This window comes from Oncorhynchus mykiss, chromosome Y (assembly GCF_013265735.2).
Source record: "Oncorhynchus mykiss isolate Arlee chromosome Y, USDA_OmykA_1.1, whole genome shotgun sequence".
NCBI classification, from domain to species: Eukaryota; Metazoa; Chordata; class Actinopteri; order Salmoniformes; family Salmonidae; genus Oncorhynchus; species Oncorhynchus mykiss.
Window position 1 is genome coordinate 16,147,392 of NC_048593.1, and position 20,700 is coordinate 16,168,091.

At 44.2% G+C, this 20,700-nt stretch overlaps 1 protein-coding gene across 1 annotated transcript in view; it reads left to right on the forward strand.

Moving 5' to 3' along the window:
• cacna1bb (calcium channel, voltage-dependent, N type, alpha 1B subunit, b) overlaps window positions 1-20,700 on the forward strand; it is a 214,265-nt gene that overhangs the window by 75,792 nt on the left and 117,773 nt on the right. The window contains exons 4-6 of the mRNA XM_036967489.1: window positions 4,510-4,601; window positions 5,019-5,171; window positions 6,290-6,477. Of these exons, the coding sequence (XP_036823384.1) occupies window positions 4,510-4,601; window positions 5,019-5,171; window positions 6,290-6,477 (433 nt within the window). The remainder of the gene's footprint in view (window positions 1-4,509; window positions 4,602-5,018; window positions 5,172-6,289; window positions 6,478-20,700) is intronic.

Here is a 20,700-nt window from a genome sequence, read left to right on the forward strand (position 1 = left end):
CTAAATGAACAGCTTTGCATGTGTCAAAAAACATAGCATGTTAGCTCCATCCTGGTGGTGCAGTGGACTAATTTCTTGGATAGGAAACAGAATATCATACAGTAGGTTTGACTTGCACTGATTCTGTGTCACCCAAAAAAGAGATGTACAATGACGGTCTATCAAAAGGCAAAAGGGCTCCTGCGGGGACGGGGGCCTGGGATTTAAAAAACAAAAAAACAATATAAATATAGGACAAAACACACATCAAAGCAAGAGAGACAACACAACCCTACATAAAGAGAGGCCTAAAGACAACAACATAGCAAGGCATCAACACATGACAACACAGCATGGAAGGAACACAACATAACAACAACATGGTAGCAACACAACATGGTAGCAGCACAAAACATGGTACAAGCATTATTGGGCACAGTCAACAGCACAAAGGTGAAGAAGGTAGAGACAACAATACATCACACAAAGCAGCCACAACTGTCTGTAAGAGTGTCCATGAATGAGTCTTTGAATGAAGAGATTGAGATAAAACTGTCCAGTTTGAGTGTTTGTTGCAGCTCGTTCCAGTCGCTAGCTGCAGCAAACTGAAAAGAGGAGCGACCCAGGGATGTGTATGCTTTGGGGACCTATAACAGAATGTGACTGGCAGAACAGGTGTTGTATGTGGAGGATGAGGGCTGCAGTAGATATCTCAGATAGGGGGGAATGAGGCCTAAGAGGGTTTTTATAAATAACCATCAACCAGTGGGTCTTGCGATGGGTATACAGAGATGACCCGTTTACAGAGGAGTATAGAGTGCAGTGATGTGTCCTATAAGGAGCATTGGTGGAAAATCTGATGGTCGAATGGTAAAGAACATCTAGCCGCTCGAGATCACCCTTACCTGCCAATCTATAAATTATGTCATCGTAATCTAGCATGGGTAGGATGGTCATCTGAATCAGGGTTAGTTTGGCAGCTGGGGTGAAAGAGAAGTGATTATAATAGAGGAAACCAAGTCTAGATTTAACTTTAGCCTGCAGGTTTGATATTGTATGTGCTGAGAGAATGACAGGGCACCGTCTAGCCATACTCCCAAGTACTTGTATGAGGTGACTACCTCATGCTCTAAACCCTCAAAAACACCTGTGGGAAGAGGGGCATTCTTCTTACCAAACCACATGACCTTTGTTATGGAGGTGTTCTGAACAAGGTTAAGGGCAGAGAAAGCTTGTTGGAGACTAAGAAAGCGTTGTTGTAGAGCATTTAACACAAAATCCGGGGAGGGGCCAGCTGAGTATAAGACTGTATCACCTGCACATAAATGGATGAGAGAGCTTCCTACTGCTTGAGCTATGTTGTTGATGTTAATTGAGAAGAGTGTGGGGCCTAGGATTGAGTCTTGGGGTACTCCCTTGGTGACAGGCAGTGGCTGAGACAGCAGATTTTCTGACTTTATACACTGCACTCTTTGAAAGAGGAAGTTAGCATACCAGGTCAAAGACCCCTCAGATTCACACACCTCTTCGCCGATTAATACCTAAGGAAGTTAATGTCCGTGTGTCGTATCTGTTCTTGTAGTTCAAAAAAGTTAACCCAAAAAAGGTAGCAGTGTTATTAAGAGTCTTATTGAAATATTAAGTGAACGTTTTAAAGAAGTTCATCAAAAACCTCCAAATAACTTATAATTTACGATCTCAGAGCATTAATAAAACCTTCCAGAAAAAAGTTCAAGGAACCAGAGTACAATTTTCTCAGAACCTCCCTGAAACCTAAACATCAAAATTCCCTGGACAGTCGAAATGTTAATTTCTGTTCTCAGAACGTTTGAAGAACATTCTGTTTTTGCCGGTCAGGAAACATATGGTCCTGTTCCCACAACCAATGCGAAACCAAAAACGTACGTTCCCACAACTTCCAAGGAACCAAATGTGCTTGCTGGGCAGTCCATATACAGATGAATGCACTCTACAATATACACTGTGTTCTGCCATTGCTACATATTTTTTGAAACTTTTTTTTTATATGTCATATCATATGAGAACAGCCCCAGTCCAAAGTTAGTGGCTTCAGTCCAAAGGTCCATACAGGTGAAAGCTCTCCACAATATATGCTTAAGAGTTCTGCCATATGCTATTTTTGGTATATTGATAAGGGGTGACTGCCACAGGATTGGGAAACATCACCAAGGACCCACAAGAGGAAATAAATGTGTGTGTGTCCATGCATTCATCAGTGTGTGTGTGTGTGCTCGTGTATGTGTGTGCATGTGTGTGCGTGTGTGTGTGTCTTTGTGTATTTGTCTGCCGTCTGACTGTGTGTGACTAATGGCCGATAGCATCATCCTCCATATTTCCTGTGGCATCGCCTGGCGCCCACATAGATATACTGTGGTGATAAGAAAGGGATATTAAAACCCACTCCTCTTCAGCTCCGAGCTGGCTGTCTGCCCCTCACACATAAAAACCATGCCCTCATGTCCCCATCACTCACACACACACACACACACACACACACACACACACACACACACACACACACACACACACACACACACACACACACATTTCAGAGCTAAGTTTCATTGTTGATTCTGGCTGATCCATTATTACGATATCAAACCTATTAAATTCAATGATACATTAGAACATATTGTATATCATTAACCTGATTCTTACCGACCGTAACCTTTGTGCAGTACCTCACTTCTAGTGTCTTGTTTTGTCTTATGGTCAAAATGGAGTCATGTCGAGCACATATCTGGCGTCTCCTGCCTAGCCTGTGCTCATTATATTGTGACTTGACCTGTCTGTTACTGACACAGTTGTGTGAGGCCTCGCCGGGATCGCTCTGTCTCTATCTCTCGCTCACTCTTTTCCCGCGCTCTCTCTCTCTCCAACTTTCTTTCGTTCTCTCTCTCCCCCTCTCTATCTCTCTCCTCTCTCACTCTGTCTGTCTCTTTCTCTCTCTGAGTACCCTGTGTGTGTGTGTGTGTGTGTGTGTGTGGCTGTGTGTGTGTCTGGCGCTGTGAGTCACACCACGTGTCTGTGCTGATGCAGAGTGTGCGGTGGACTCTATTGTCTGGGTCCTGTGGGCTCATAACTCACACATGCACCCATGTGCCCAGTCAGTGTGTGTGTGTGTGTGTGTGTGTGTGTGTGTGTGTGTGTGTGTGTTACTCTGACAGCTTAGCCCTGGACTGGAAGGTGTGCTCAGACACGTTGGCAGTGCAGTCCTCTGCGTTTATCAACAGAGGGAGCTGTAGCTACTTGCTCTGTTAGCTGTAGGTTTGATTCAGTATTTGATAGGATAATATTTGATATTAGATTAACACGGACATTGATTGTCTATGTGTCTGCGCGCGTGTGTGTCAGACCTGGGTTCAAATACATGTCTATTAAATACTTGTTTTTTGTGTATTTTGAGTATTTTCAAAAAATGTGGGTCAAAGCAACTACTTGAAGTATTTCAAATGCATGGGAGTGCAGGAGTATTTATTTGTATCTGTATTTGAGTATTTCCAAATACAGTATGAGTATTTTAAAATGTTTGCCAATACTTTCCAAGGGTATTTCCTTGTCTTTTCAAAAATAAAATGTCTAAATACTTATTCCAAATGTCTTTGAAAGTAATTAAAATACCCTAAATAGTATATGAACACAGGTCTTTGTGTGTGTGTGTGTGTGTGCGCCCGTGTGTGCGTGTGTGTGGATGCACAGTGGGGGTGTTGAGACAACTCTGTCACATGTAATGATGCATAATGCCTTTACCCTCCAACACTGCATGATCTCTCAACCCATAAAGCTACTCTACATCTCTCTCTCTTCTCCTCGATCCCTCATCCTCTCTATCCTCCCTCTATTTAGCTTAATTCATTACGTTGTTATTTATATTCATGCCCTATATCCTCTCCTCCTACTCCCTCTCTCCTCACAATAACACATATATATCTCCCTCTCTGTCCGCCTCTCCTTCTCTTCCTGTCCTTCCAATTCCCTCTGTCTGTCTGTCTGTCTGTCTGTCTGTCTGTCTGTCTGTCTGTCTGTCTGTCTGTCTGTCTGTCTGTCTGTCTGTCTGTCTGTCTGTCTGTCTGTCTGTCTGTCTGTCTGTCTGTCTGTCTCTCTCTCTCTCTCTCTCTCTCTCTCTGTCTCTCTCTCTCTCTCTCTCTTTCTCTCTCTCTCTCTCCAGCCCAGAGCGTGGGTTTCAGTGGGTTTTAGTGCAGCACTTAATTGTCTCCCCTCCATGTGCTTCTGCTTCTAATGCGGCCTGATGCAGCCTTCCAGCTGTGGCTCTGAAGCTGACGTTCACCCACAATGACCTGCTGCTCGCTGCTCCACTGGGAACATATATTGAGAGAGAGAAAGAAAGGGGGAATCAGGCGGATTAAAATTCGATAGCACATGTAATCAAACAGTATTTATTATGCTATAGGCTGTGTCTTAGGTTCTGAATATGGCCCTGAGTAGACATGCGTCTTCTGAATGCACTCACCTGACTCTCCTTCCGTTGTCTTGTGTGTGCCTGAACAGGATCCTGGCTACGGTGGGGTCAGACTTTGACCTGAGGACTCTGCGGGCAGTGAGAGTACTCAGACCTCTCAAACTGGTGTCTGGCATCCCCAGTAAGTCACTGACATCAACAACAGGTCAAAGGTTGCTCATTGTGCACCATAACTTTATTGTAGCATGAATGAAAGATTCAAGATTTTTTATACAGATCATTCGCTTTTCAAAACACAAACACAAACGGACTAAACAAATAACATATCTTATTGTATCTTACATGGACCAAATACCAATGGCGACCCCTCTCTCCATTCCCCCTCCAACTCTCTCCCTCCCCCTTCCACTTCTTTCCCTACCCCCTCCGCTTCTTTCCCTACCACCTCCACCTCTCTCCCCACCCCCTCCAACTCTCTCCCTCCCCCTTCCACCTCTCTCCCTACCCCCTGCACATCTCTCCCACCCCCCTCTACCTTTCTCCTTCCCCCTCCACCCCATCGACCTCTCTCTCTACCCCGGTCCATCTCTCTCTACAGGTCTTCAGGTGGTATTGAAGTCTATCATGAAGGCCATGGTGCCTCTGCTCCAGATAGGCATGCTGCTCTTCTTCGCCATACTCATGTTTGCCATCATCGGAGTGGAGTTCTACATGGGCAAGTTCCACTCCACTTGCTTCACTGTCGACACTGGTGAGTTTTGAATTGATTACGCATACATAGTACATACACACAGACACAGACACACCAGCACAGACACTACACAGACAAACACACACACATACATATACACACACACACAGAGTACCAAGTTTTAGGCCTCGCTGGCTTGTTTACATGTTGATAGACTGATTCTGAGGGCGTGGAGGGTGAGTTGAGCATAGTGATGACAGCTGGCTGTCCCAGCTGGAGGTGTGTGTGTGTGTGTGTGTGTGTGCGTGTGCGTGCGTGTGCGTGCGTGCGTGTGTGTGTGTGTGTGTGTGTGTGTGTGTCAAGCATGTGAATCTTCAGCCGGTGTGCTGTTGCATTCAGCGCTGAGTGCACAGCGGTGTGTCATGTGTGTACAGTCGCTGGTGAATATCTATACACCCCTTGCACAGTCTTTACATTTTGCTGCCTTAAAATGACATCTCAGAAGGGAATAAATACTGATCTACACACCCTACTCCACATTTTCAAAGTTAAAGAAAAATAATAGAAAATGTTCCAAATTAACAAAAAATAAATAAAAAAAGATGTCTTGATTGTGTATGTCTTCACACCCCAGAGTTAACACTTGGTAGAAGCACCTTCGGCAGTGTATCATTTTCAATAAGATTCTACAAAATTTGGTATTTTTTATTTATTTGAAAAATATTCAAAACACTTTCTTTCAGTTTGGAAATGTGGAGTAGATTGTGAACATCCGTAAGGAATTTAATCCAATTGAATAGATGTGTGGATTATATTTTAACATAGAAAAATGTGCAAGGGCTGTGTAGACCTTCACTAGGCACTGTATGTGTATGTTGTATTTTAAGCTAATATAATTTTCCAGTGTGTATGTTTTAAATGTAATTACTAAGACTGTGACGGTCATGGAATTACGGATGATGGTTATTTGCCCAGTCAAATGCTCCCTCCCTCCCTCCCTCCCTCCCTCCCTCCCTCCCTCCCTCCCTCCCTCCCTCCCTCCCTCCCTCCCTCCCTCCCTCCCTCCCTCCCTCACCTACTCCCTCCCTCCCTCCCTCCCTCAATCCCTCCCCCCCTCCCCCCCACATACTCTCTCTCTCCCTCCCCCTCCCTCTACCATCTCATCTCCCCCCATCCAGGTGAGCGTGCGGCAGCGTTCCCCTGTGGCACGGAGGCCCCATCCAGGATGTGTCCTAACGGTACAGAGTGTACAGAGTACTGGATCGGCCCCAACTACGGCATCACCAACTTTGACAACATCCTGTTCGCCGTGCTCACCGTCTTCCAGTGCATCACCATGGAGGGATGGGTGGACATCCTCTACAACGTGAGCACTCTCTCTTTCTTTCCCTCGCTCTACTTCTTTCTTTCTTCTCTCTCTCTCTCGTTCTCTCTCTTTCTCTCTCTCTCTTTTGCACTTTCTCCAACCACATATCACTTGCAGTATTCTTAACTCAAATATGAATAGAAAAATCCAGTAACTTCCTTAAAATTCCCCCCAAAATCCTGGTCAAAAGATTCCTTAGAATCAGACGGGGAATAAGCAGGAAATCCGGGAATCCTGTGAGTTTGGGGAAAGTTTTGTGAAATGTGCAACCCTACAGTGCACACACAACACTGTTTCACCTTTTCTTAACTTAAAGCTGACACATCACACACTTTCTTTCTATCTCTGTGTATTCTATCTGGTATGCAGTGAGCTGGAGCATGACAGTGTAGAGAAAGCATGAATGGAGAGAGCTACTGTAGGGGTTTGTTTTGTCAGTTTGGTTTCTACATGACTGAGTAGCAAACAGCACAGGGGATCTGGAGGGAGTGTACCTGTCTGCTGTGCCACTATGTGTGTATGTGCATAGATTGTTACACACACACACACACACACACACACACACACACACACACACACACACACACACACACCCTGGGTCCTGGCTCCACACTGTCTTGAGTTGGAAAGCTGAATTAGTTAAATGTGGTTTTGTCTAGACTGCGATTGCAAAATGCTGGTAACTTTCCAAAAAATGCTCAGGTTTTCCTTTTATTCCCTTCTGATTACCAGGGAACCTGGTCATTTTGGGGGGAGTTATCGGAATATTGCAGCCCTTGCCTAGACAGTTTGAATAAAGACCAGCTCGTGTTGGAGAACCAGGACTAGCAGATGGCAGTTTAGATTTCCCTCTGCTGCGTTCTGGCTTTTTCCTTTTTCGCCCCAAATCCTGGCACCTTGTCTATAGGTACGCTGAGGTGCCAACAATGTGTCAAGGATAGCAGCATATGCAACCCCCTACAACTTCCAGCACCAATACCTCCCCCTTTCCCTCGCTTTTCATCTCCATGCTCTTCCTCTTGTTCCTCTTCATAAAACCTCTCCGTTTGCCTGTTTTCTCATAATGCTAAGCAGCTCCACCTGTGTGGATCAACGTTGCAGCTGGACCAGATTCACCTGGCTTTTAGTGCACCTGTCACTTCCTAGCTCTCTCTCTCTTCCTCTCCCCTCAATTTCTTTCTCTCCTCTTTCTCTCTCCCTCCTTGTATTCCCCCTCTCTCTCCCCTTTATCTATCTCTTTCCTCCCTCTCCCCTTGCTCTCTATCTCTCTCGATTCAGTTTAATTCGAAGGGGCTTTATTGGGAAACAAAGCAAATGAAATAAACAATCAACAAAAGGGAGAAGGATCAAATTCAACAACATCAATAAAAGATTTGAAAAAGATGAAGACATTGAAAGTGTTATATTATTAGCTATGCACAGTGTTTTTATCAATGTGCAAATAGTTGTAGTACGAATAGTTGGGGAAGATAAATAAACAGATAAATATTGGTGGTATTTACAATGTTGTTTGTGCTGCACTGGTTGCCCTTTTCTCATGGCAACGGGCTACACATCTTTATGCTGTGATGGCACAGCAGTATTTCTCCTAACAGATATGGGGTTTATTAATGTTTAATATGTTTTCAAATTCTTTGTGCGTCTGTGTGATTTGTGGGAGATATGTGTCTCTAATATGGTCATACATTTGGCAGGAGGTCAGGGAGTCGGCGCATAACTTGTCTTCTCTTGAGAGCCAGGTCTGCCTATGGCGACCTTTCTCAATAGCAAGGCTGTGCTCACCGAGTCTGTGCATAGTCAAGGATGTTCATAATTTGGGGTCAGTCACAGTGCTCAGGTGTTCTGCCACGGTGCGGTGTACTCTCTGTTAAAGGCCAGATAATGTTGCAACTTGCTCTGTTTATTTTTTGGTTGATTCTTTCCAGTGGCATACAGTTCTCTTTTTGCTCTTTCATAATTTGTTTGGGTTTATTGTGTTGCTGTCCTGGGGTTCTGTTTGTGTTTGTGAACAATGCCCCAGAACCAGCTGGCTGAGGGGACTTTTCTCTCTGTAGATGAGGGCTTTGTGGTGGAATGTGTGGGCATCACTTCCTTCTAGGTGGTTGTAGAATTGAACAGCTCTTTTCTGGAGGTAGCAGGTTTAGTCTTAATTCTGCATGCATTATTTGAGGGTTTGCATTGTATATTTTTGCAGAATTCTGCATGTCTCAATTGGGCGTTTGTCCCATTTTGTGAATTCTTGGTTGGTGAGACCTCACAACCGTAGAGGGCAATGGGTTCTACAACTGATTGAAGTGTTTCCCTAATTGGGATGTTGAGTTTCATGTTCCTTTTGATGGCATAGACGGCCCGAGCTTGCCTTGTCTCTTAGATGGTTCACAGCTTTGTGGAAGTTACCTGTGGTGCATTCTTTGTGTGCTCTAGGGCAACGGTGTCTACTGTAGATGGAATTTGTATTTGTTGTCCTGGCAACTGGACCTTTTTTGGAAGAAAAATTATTTTGGTCTTAATTTCTATTGCTCACTCTCCCCTCTGTCTCTTATTGGCCTCGTACACAGTTTAGCAGATGTTATAGCGGATGCAGTGAAATGCTTATGCAGTAAAATGTCAAACAAGTACACAAATATTTATAATGTAAAAAAAGAAAAGAAAGTAAGAATGTTGGGTTGAATCCAATTAACAACCCAAATAGCGCTGTAACAGTAATCATAATGCAATATATACATATGTACAGGGCATTCAGAAAGTATTCAGACCCCTTCCCTTTTTCCATATTTTGTTACGTTACAGCCTTATTCTAAAATTGATTAAATAAAACACTTTCCTCATCAATCTACACGCAATACCACATAATGACAAAGCGAAAACAGTTTTTTGGAAATATTTATACATTTTATAAAAAATATCGAACATAAATACCTGATTTACATAAGTATTCAGACCCTTTTTCTATGAGACTCGAAATTGAGCTCATCCTGTTTCCTGTTTCTATACATATGTACACCGGATTAATTTACACAAGATATAAGAATGATATGTACAGCAGTAGATATATTAAAGTGAGCTATGCCAAGAATACAGTATATAAATAAATATGTTTTGTGTATAAAGTGTCATTAAAAAACAAAGTACAGTAGTATACATTTTAGAATGAGCTACAGTACCAGCCAAAAGTTTGGACACATCTACTCATTCAAGGGTTTTTCTTTATTTTCACTATTTTCTACTTTGTATAATAATAATGAAGACATCAAAACTATGAAATAACACGTATGGAATCATGTAGGAAGCAAAAAAGTTTTAAACGAATCAAAATATATTTGAGATTTGAGATTCTTCAAAGTAGCCACCCTTTGCCTTGATGACTGCTTGGCACACTCTTGGCATTCTCTCAACCAGCTTCATGAGTGAAAGGCCTTGTTAAAAATGTATTTGTGGAATTTCTTTCCTTAATGTGTTTGAGCCAATCAGTTGTGTTGTGATAAGGTAGGGGTGGTATACAGGTGCTAACTTTATTTAACTTTAAGTCCATATTATTGCAAGAACAGCTCAAATAAACGAAGAGAAATGTCAGTCCATCATTACTTTAAGACATGAATGTTAGTCATTGCGGAAAATGTCAAGAACTTTGAAAGTTTCTTCAAATGCAGTCGCAAAAACCATCAAGCGCTATGATGAAACTAGCTCTCATGAGGACCGCCACAGGAAAGGAAGACCCAGAGTTACCTCTGCTGCAGAGGACAAGTTCATTAGAGCCTCAGAAATTGCAGCCCAAATAAATGCTTCAAGGAGTTCAAATAACAGACACATCTCAACATCTCAACTGTTCAGAGGAGACTGCGTGAATCAGGCCTTCATGGTCGAATTGCTGCAAAGAAACCAATACTAAAGGATACCAATAAGAAGAGCTTGCTTGGGCCAAAAAACACGAGCAATGGAAGAAACATGAGGTGGAAATCTGTCATTTGTTCTGACGAGTCCAAATTTGAGATTTTTGGTTCCAACCGTCGTGTCTTTGTGAGACGCAGAGTAGGTGAACGGATGATCTCCGCATGTGTGGTTCCCATCGTGAAGCGTGAAGGAGGAGGTGTGATGGTGTGGGGGTGCTTTGCTTGTGACACTGTCTGTGATTTATTTAGAACTCAAGGCACACTTAACCAGCATGGCTACCACAGCATTCTGCAGAAATACGCCATCCATCTGGTTTGCGCTTAGTGGGACTATCATTTGTTTTTCAACAAGACAATGACCCAAAACATACAAGGCTGTGTAAGGGCTATTAGACCAAAAAAGAGTGTGATGGAGTGCTGCATCAGATGACCTGGCCTCCACAATCACCTGACCTCAACCCAATTGAGATGGTTTGGGATGAGTTGGACTGCAGAGTGAAGGAAAAGCAGCCAACAAGTGCTCAGCATATGTGGGAACTCCTTCAAGACTGTTGGAAAGGTATTCCTGGTTAAGCTGGTTGAGAGGCTGCCAAGAGTGTGCAATGCTGTCATCAGTGGAAAGGTTGGCTTCTTTGAAGAATCTAAGATCTAAAATCTATTTTGATTTGTTTAACACTTTTTTGGTTACTACATGATTCCATATGAGTTATTTTAGAGTTTTGATGTCTTCATTATTATTTTACAATGTAGAAAATAGTACAAATAAAGAAAAACCCTTAAATGAGTAGTGTCCGAACTTTTGACTGGTACAGTATGTCGGGAATACAGTATTTAAAGTCTTCAGTGGTTCAATGACATGGTACAGCAGCGTTGGCTGTGTGCTTGAATATGAGAATGTGTTTGTGTGAGTGTGTGTGTGTTTGTGAGTATGAGGTGTTTGTTTCCTAGCTTGTGTGTGTATGTTTGGTATGAGTGAGTGATTGTGCATCACCTGGTAGACGGCTAGTGATGGCTGTGACATGGCCTGGTGATAGAAGCTGTTCAACAGTCTGATGGCCTGGTGATAGAAGCTGTTCAACAGTCTGATGGCCTGGTAATAGAAGCTGTTTTTTAGTCTCTCTATTTTGGCACTGATGCACTTGTACTGTCTCCATCTGCCAGACGATAGCCGATTGTATGTGGGTTGGGGGACTTGGGTGGCTTGGGTGACTGAGATCCTTAAGGATTTTCTTGGCCTTTCTTTGACACCGAGTGCTGGAAATGTCCTGGAAGACAGGCAGCGTGCCCCCGATGATGTGTTGCGTTGACCGCACCACCCTCTGGAGAGCCATGCGGTTAAGGGTGGTGCAGTTGCCATACCAGGCGGGGATGCAGCCCTACAGAATGCTCACAATGGTGCATCTGTAGAGGTATGTGAGGGTCTTATGCAGAATTCTTTCAGCCGCCTGAGGTTGTAGAGGTGCTGTTGTGCCTTCTTCACCATGGTGTCGGTGTGGTGAGACCATATCAGGTCCTCAGTGATGTGCATGCTGAGGAACATGAAGCCTTTGACCATATCCACTGCGGCCCCATTGATGAGGATGGGGGCGTGCTACCTCTTCCGTCTCATGTAGTCCACAATCAGCTCCTTCGTTTTGTTGACATTGAGAGAGAAGTTATTTTCCTGGCACCACTCCGCCAGGGCACTAACCTCCTCCCTGTAGGCTGTCTGGTTGTTGTTGGTAATCAGGCCTACCACTGTCGTGACATCAGCAAACTTGATGATTGAGTTGGAGTTGTGCATGGCCACACATTCATGGGTGAACAGGGAGTACAGGAGGGGGCTTAGCACTTACCCCTGGGGTGCCCCAGTGTTGTTTCCAACCCTCACCACCTGGGGTCGGCTCGTCAGGAAATCTAGGACACAGTTGCACAGGGTTTTGTATCCGCCTCAGAATGGAGAATAACAATGTAGTATTTCTCTCGTGAGTAGGGCAAGAGATGTGTTTGTGGAATTTTGGGAGAATTTTCCTAAAATGTCCTTTGTTAAAGTCCCCGGCTACAACGAATGCGGCCTCGGGATATGCTTTTTCTAATTTGCATTTGGGATCACATGAGAATTGTAACGCAGGCATCTTAACAGATGGTTTTGACACCTTGCTTATGTCTTGGTCACACATCCAGCATCTGAGTCAGTCCCAGTGATAATGGCACATCACACCAAGTGCATTGTGTGGAGGCTGGATGTATCTCTGTGTGTGTGTGTGTGTGTGTGTGTGTGTGTGTGTGTGTGTGTGTGTGTGTGTGTGTGTGTGTGTGTGTGTGTGTGTGTGTGTACTTAGTATGGATGTAGGGGGAGGAACATTACAGTGGCATAATGAAATAAGAGCAAAAACCCCACTCCATTCTGTACATTGCTTGTTCTCGTAACCCAGCGTTAACCTTGTCGATTTATGGCTGTTTGTCCTTTCCACGGGAACGCTGCTCTGCTTAATAGTGCAATGAGCGCTACTCTGTCCCTCGACCCCCTACCCCCTTCCCTCTCCTCAGCCCCAGGCAGCTGATGTTGTGGAATGGAGTGTTTCTGTGCTATCCCGAGCCCAGAGCGGGGATGATCAGGAAGTGACTTAGCCCAGGCAGAGAGAGAGAGAGAGAGAGAGAGAGAGAGAGAGAGAGGGGGGGGGGGGGGGGGGGGGGGGGGGGGGGGGGGGGGGGGGGGGGGGGGGGGGGGGGGGGGGGGGGGGGGGGGGGGGGAGAGAGAGAGAGAGAGAGAGAGAGAGAGAGAGAGAGGGGGGGGGGGGGAGAGGGAGGAAGGGAGAGAGGGGGAGAGAGAGATTCGCTGCATGCTATTGAGGAAAATAATCGTCTTTTCAAATCCACTTGTGTTTGACAGCAGCTGATGATCATCTGATATTGACGAGATGCGGCGACGCGCTGTACCAAACTTAACGATTGGAGGCACCCTATTTCCTATGTAGTGCACTACTTTTGACCAGAGCCGTATGGGCCCTGATTAAAAGTAGTGTGCACTATATAAGGAAAAGGTTGCCATTTGGGATGCATCCCTAGTCAGGCTAGATGCTGCTGTTCTAGTGAGCGGGGGTGGTTCCCAGCATTAATAATGTGGCAATCTTAATTTCATGCCAGTTGATTTTAATACTCGCTCTCTTTTATTTTTCTCTGTCTCTCTATCTCACTCTCTCTCTCTCTATCTCTCACTCCCTCTCTTCTGGCAACCTAATGACTGCTGGCTAACTAGAACCATCTCTAATCACCTCTGCTGTGTCATGTTTTACTTTATGTCCCCCATAATCCTCCTTGGCACAGTGGTCACATGCCGACCGCATGATGTACAGAGGACTGTATCTCCCTTGAACTGATGGCAGCTTTGTCTGAATGTAGTGTGATCTAGCTTTGAATAAAAGCCTCTGGTAAATGGCATAAAGTAAGTAGACTTGTTCAAGCCAGAATAGTGCAGGAGCCCATCTCACCTGTTTCTGTAGCATGAGGCAGCTAAATGTACATCCCCTGGAGAGGATGCTAGTCTATTGTAGGGCCTTACCCACAATCCATCTCCTTAATGCTGATTGCTAAACATTCAGTAAATCATTCTCTTTCTCTACCCCTCTGTCACTCATTGTGTTTCTCTCTGTATATTTCTCTCTCTGTTTCTTGCTGACTGCTGCTCTGATCCCAGGCTGCTTCCCAAATGGCACCATATTCCTTATGTAGTGCACCACTTTTGACGAGAGCTGTATGGGCCCTGATTAAAAGTAGTGTGCACTATATAAGGAAAAGGTTGCCATTTGGGACGCATCCCCAGTCAGGCTAGATGCTGCTGTTCTAGTGAGCGGGGGTGGTTCCCAACATTAATAATGTGGCAATCTTCATTTCATGCCAGTTGATTTTAATATGCTCTCTCTCTCTCTTTCTCTCCTGGCAACCTAACGACTGCCGACTAACTAGAACCATCTCTAATCACCTCTGCTGTGTCATGTTTTACTTTATGTCCCCCATAATCCTCCTTGGCACAGTGGTCACATGCCGACCGCATGATGTACAGAGGACTTTATCTCCCTTGAACTGATGGCAGCTTTGTCTGAATGTAGTGTGATCTAGCTTTGAATAAAAGCCTCTGGTAAATGGCATAAAGTAAGTAGACTTGTTCAAGCCAGAATAGTGCAGGAGCCCATCTCGCCAGTTTCTGTAGCATGAGGCAGCTAAATGTACATCCCCTGGACAGGATACTTGCCTATTGCAGGGCCTTACCCACAATCCATCTCCTTAATGCTGAGTGCCAAGCAGAGAGGAATCAAGTCCCATTTCTAGAGTCTTTGGTAGGACTTGACCAGGGGAATAAAACCCCAAACCTTCCAATCGCAGGACGGACACTCTAACTACAAGGCCACCGAGCTGGTGGTAAATGGCATGTGTAGCTTTATTGGCAACATGTAATGGGGTTAGGGCCCCAATTAGTAGACTGGTCGATTGTTTGGTCGTTCGGCTGTTGGTCGCCGGAGATTGTTTTAGCAAATATATATATGCGGCCATCTCAGTGAACTAATCCATTGCAGAGGCCTAGACTAAAAGCCAATTTTTGCTTGATTTGAAAAGGTGGTCGGAGTCTCCATATGGAGGGTGTGACACAATTGTGGAGCCTCTAGAGGCATGCAGAGGCGAATTCGAGTTCCGTACCACAACGTCATGCGCCTCCCAAGTTTTGTAACAATGCAGAGGGCTCTGTATATCTCCGTATTGACATGATTCGTTGACGGTAGCCGGGGGTGGTACACCCTGTATAAATACAAACTCACTTCCTTGACAACAGATCTGCACTGCTCCGCGAAGTGCAAGAAGTATGAATGCCCTGACGTCTGTTGAGGCCGTATCACCGTAAATGCTACATGGCCAATGCAAACATCGGATTGACCATGCAACCAGATGCACAATGCACTTCTCACTCCAGAATGCACTTTCCGCCAATTTGTGCAGATTCTGTGTTTCATAACTTCTTCGTGTGAATTGTTTGCATTTAATTGTTAGTGTCGATCAATTCCCCGTAACATATATCACCAGTAGTACATTTACCGTTAATTCCTATGATTTCTAATCTACAATGTTTGTTACTTTGGTTATGGTCACCTATTTTAATGCATTCTATATTATTCCAGCCTTCCTGTTCACATTGTCAGAGTGGACACATTGTTTGCAGAGTTCACAACCTTAGAATAGCAGTGAAGACATTAAAACTATGAAATAACACGTGTTGAATCATGTAGTAAAGAAACAAGTGTTAAACAAATCAAAATATATTTTATATTTAATTTTCTTCAAAGTAGCCATCCTTTACCTTGATGACAGCTTTGCACACTCTTAGCATTTTATCAACCAGCTTCATGAGGTAGTCACCTGGAATGCATTTCAGTTAACAGGTGTGCCTCCTTCAAGACTGTTGGAATAGTATTCCAGGTGAAGAGATTCCAGGCGAATAAAGAAAAACCCTGGAATGAGTAGGTGTGTCCAAACTTTTGACTGATACTGTATATTTACCCCAAAAATATATGGGGGGTTGGAAATGATGCAGACAATTACATTGATGGAAGTTACAATCTGTCTGCAATATTAAAACTGATCTACCCACAACAAAAAAGTAAATGTACATGGTGGTAGGTTGCCTGTGTGGTCCTCTTGTGGTCATTGTACCCCCTTTAAGGTTTAATGTGTATTTTTGTTTGGTTACAGTAGTCTTTGTGGTCCTAGTTTCACAGACACGGTAGTCCTTGTGGTCCTAGTTTCATGGCCACAGTATTCTTTGTGGTCCTAGTTTCATGGCCACAGTATTCTTTGTGGTCCTAATTTCATGGCCACAGTATTCTTTGTGGTCCTAATTTCATGGCCACAGTATTCTTTGTGGTCCTAGTTTCATCGCCACAGTATTCTTTGTGGTCCTAATTTCATGGCCACAGTATTCTTTATGGTCCTAATTTCATGGCCACAGTATTCTTTGTGGTCCTAATTTCATGGCCACAGTATTCTTTGTGGTCCTAGTTTCATGGCCACAGTATTCTTTGTGGTCCTAATTTCATGGCCACAGCATTCTTTGTGGTCCTAATTTCATGGCCACAGTATTCTTTGTGGTCCTAATTTCATGGTCACAGTATTCTTTGTGGTCCTAGTTTCATGGCCACAGTATTCTTTGTGGTCCTAATTTCATGGTCACAGTCATGGTTGTGCTTCACATTTTATGGTCATATTAGTGGTTGTGGGTCCTAGTTTCACCATCACTGTAGTCCTTGTGGTTCTAGTTCCATGGTCACAGTAGTCTTTGTTGTCTCTCGCCTCATTAGAGCCATCTGAGTCACTGTAGTCTAGGCGCACCTTGACCCCATCGCAATGGTATCCTGTACTGTCACAACCATCACAGAGAGGAGGGGCAAACGGGTGGTGCCGAGTGAGAGGGGCCACAGAGAGGGGCCACGTTGTTTCTGTTGTCAGTGAATCATCCCTTTTTGGTTGTGGCTAATTGGAGCGGCAGTAAAACACGATGGGAGTGGAGGAGTCTGTGTGTGTGTCTGTGTGTTTGACTGTCTGTGTGTGTGTGTGTGTGTGTGTGTGTGTGTGTGTGTGTGTGTGTGAGAGAGACTGTGTGTGTGTGTGAGACTGTGTGTGTGGGACTGTGTGTGTCTTCTATCGAGACAGACGGTTACACTGTGTGCAGGGAGGCAAAGAGGAAGAGAGAAAGACAGAGGGAGAGGCAAGGACAGGGAGTGTGTAGAGGAGTTAAATATGGGTGATAGAGAGAGAGATTGAGAGAGATGTAGTTTCTTCCTGTTTTACACTAATAACATTCCAGAGTTCATCTCATGAACAAAACCAAGTTGATTACCACGAGAGTAGTGCACTTCACGTCCTCTACAACCGTAAAGAAAATGGCTTTCCTTTTCTGAATCCTCTCAAGGTCCTTTCTCCTTTTGTTTCCCCCGGTGTTCACCACAGTTTGTACCTCGTTCTCCCTGTGTCTGCACTCTCAAAAGAACTCCAGAATTGATTCCAAGTGCCTAGGCTGGTCCTGGTGTGTTAATCTTTTACCAAGTGTCTGGCACGCTGGCCTTTTTGCAGATCAGTGTGTATGCGTGCGGGCGTGTGAGTGGATGCACTGTAAACCGAGCGTAGGAGTGGATTACTATGTAATGGCATGATGCGTGACACCAAATAATAGTGCTATTATTTTTTACATTTCAAACAATGACTGATGTTCTGGTAGCAGTTTTCATGATAGTGATCCATGTCAATGCAAAATGTGTATATTATCCCATATGGATAATGATTCATCAAAGCGTGTTCTTGTTAGTATGCCCATTGCTCTAGCTGACAGGGGAAGTTATTACGGTTAATTATGATCAGGATAACTAGGATTAATATTATAACAATCTCTCGTGGACAGACGACCTAAAATGAATGGTACTGTGACATCTGTCAAACGACTGTGGGATGCAACGACTAGCAAGAAACTAGTTGTTCCGGTGCTAACGCTTTTCATCATTGTCTATTTTAACGAATCAGGATTTAGTAGGCGTGCGCACCTTTCGGAAATCAGAAGGGGAGGGAACACTTGGCCATAGACTTGCCAGAAACTTGCGGAGGGAGGGGGTGGAGCTGCCGTACAGCTTCCGCTCCTCGTTCCAGTATATTTTCTCATACATTTCCCCCTAGATCCTAATTGAGTATCTGAAGCAATTGTGCACTATTTTAGTTTTGGGTTTCCAGATTAATATAATAGTAACATATTTCATTTAGCATAAGCTTTTATCCAAAATACAGTAGTATATGCATATATTATGCCAGCAGCATACCACCCTACATACCACTGCTTCTGAAGCTAAGCAGGGTTGGTCCTGGTCAGTCCCTGGATGAGAGACCAGATGCTGCTGGAAGTGGTGTTGGATGTCCAGTAGGAGCACTCTTTCCTCTCATCAAAAAAATATCCCAATGCCCCAGGGCAGTGATTGGGGACACTGCCCTGTGTAGGGTGCTGTCTTTCGGATGGGACGTTAAACGGGTGTCCTGACTCTCTGAGGTCATTAAAGATCCCATGGCACCTATCGTAAGAGTAGGGTTGTTAACCCCGGTGTCCTGGCTAAATTCCCAATCTGGCCCTCAAACCGTCCCCTAATAATAATCCTCATCCTCATAGCTCATTCATCCCCCTCCTCTCCCCTGTAACTATTCCCCAGGTCGTTGCTGAAAATGAGAATGTGTTCTCAGTCAACTTACCTGGTAAAATAACAGATAAATAAAAATAAAAATACATATTTTTTGTATAGATGGCCCCAGCAGGAGTTGAACCCATAATCCTGGCATTGCAAGCCACACTATGCCTTACCAACTGAGCCACCCAGGACCACTGCTTGCTTGTGTATCTTGCATATTCCTGACGCACACGTTGGTATGTACATTCTGACAGTTTAAATTACCTTGCTCAAGGCACAAGACTACATCAGCCTGTCTCGCTAACCTGTAGCTAGCATTAGTCACCCTAATAGCCTTGACCACATGCCCAGAATCTCTCCTCTCTCTCTCTCCTCTCTCTCCCCTCACCTCTCTCTCTCTCTCTCTCTCTCTCTCTTTCTGTCTCAGCATTTAGAGTGGTTTCATCTCACTGCATGGCTTATCTCTCTGTCACCTGGAGCAGAGGAAGCTCATTATGATTGCCTTATCCATATGAATCACACACGCACACCACCACCACCACCCTCATCTACCCACCATACACACACACGCCTCCAGCTGGAATGCAGATGTGATGCAGCCATGGCTCCTGTGTGTAGTAATACTGCGTTGTGCCACACCCCCTGCCAGGTCAGAGTGATGGTGTCCCACCCTGGAAGACCAGAGCATCTTTCTCTCATCTGTTTGTGTGTGTGGGTGTGTGTGTGTTTGTGTGTTGTGTTTGTGTGTCTCTCTCTCTCTCCCTCTCTCATCATTATGCTTCTACAGCACTTTTCCTACTTCAAGAATGCAACCCTGTGGAATTTTAAAAGCCCAGGATGGGTTTGGAGGGGTGCGGACGGACGGGTTGGGGGTTGAATATATTTCCGTATAAACTGTCAACCTGTCTGCTTGAGAGACCTACCCATTATTGTTGAGTATTTTCTGGAATTCAGAAGTTTTTTCTCCCCATCTCTTTCTCTCTCTATTTATGCAGTCACGTCAGAAATGATTGTCACCCTTGGTAACGATGAGCAAAAAGAGACTGTATAAAATAAATAATACAAATACTGAGCTACTGTATATTGTATGCTCAAAATTATATTATTTTCTACTAATACAATTGCTCAGATAAAGATATGCTCTTTAACACGTTTTTTTATCTAAAAAGATAAGTGCCAAAATAAAATGATTGATCTCGTTAACATTCTACTTTTTAAAATTATTCTTAGGTTAAGGAGCAATATTGTGGCCTTTTCAAAATGTATTTTTAAATTTCACCTTTATTTAACCAGGTAGGCAAGTTGAGAACAAGTTCTCATTTACAACTGCGACCTGGCCAAGATAAAGCAAAGCAGTCCGACACAAAAAACAACAGAGTTACACATGGAGTAAAACAAACATACAGTCAATAATACAGTAGAAACATAAGTCTATGTACAATGTGAGCAAATGAGGTGAGATAAGGGAGGTAAAGGCAAAAAAAGGCCATGGTGGCGAAGTTAATACAATATAGCAAGTAAAACACTGGAATGGTAGATTTGCAGTGGAAGAATGTGCAAAGTAGAGATAGAGATAATGGGGTGCAAAGGAGCAAAATAAATAAATACAGTAGGGGAAGAGGTAGCTTTTTGGGATAAATTATAGATGGGCTATGTACAGGTGCAGCAATCTGTGAGCTGCTCTGACAGCTGGTGCTTAAAGCTAGTGAGGGAGATAAGTGTTTCCAGTTTCAGAGATTTTTGTAGTTCGTTCCAGTCATTGGCAGCAGAGAACTGGAAGGAGAGGCGGCCTAAGGAAAAATTGGTTTTGGGGGTGACCATAGAGATATACCTGCTGGAGCATGTGCTATAGGTGGGTGCTGCTATGGTGACCAGTGAGCTGACATAAGGGGGAACTTTACCTAGCAGGGTCTTGTAGATGACCTGGAGCCAGTGGGTTTGGCGACGAGTATGATGCGAGGGCCAGCCAACGAGAGCGTACAGGTCACAGTGGTGGGTAGTATATGGGGCTTTGGTGACAAAACGGATGGCACTGTGATAGACTGCATCCAATTTATTGAGTAGGGTATTGGAGGCTCTTTCGTAAATGACATCGCCGAAGTCGAGGATCGGTAGGATGGTCAGTTTTACGAGGGTATGTTTGG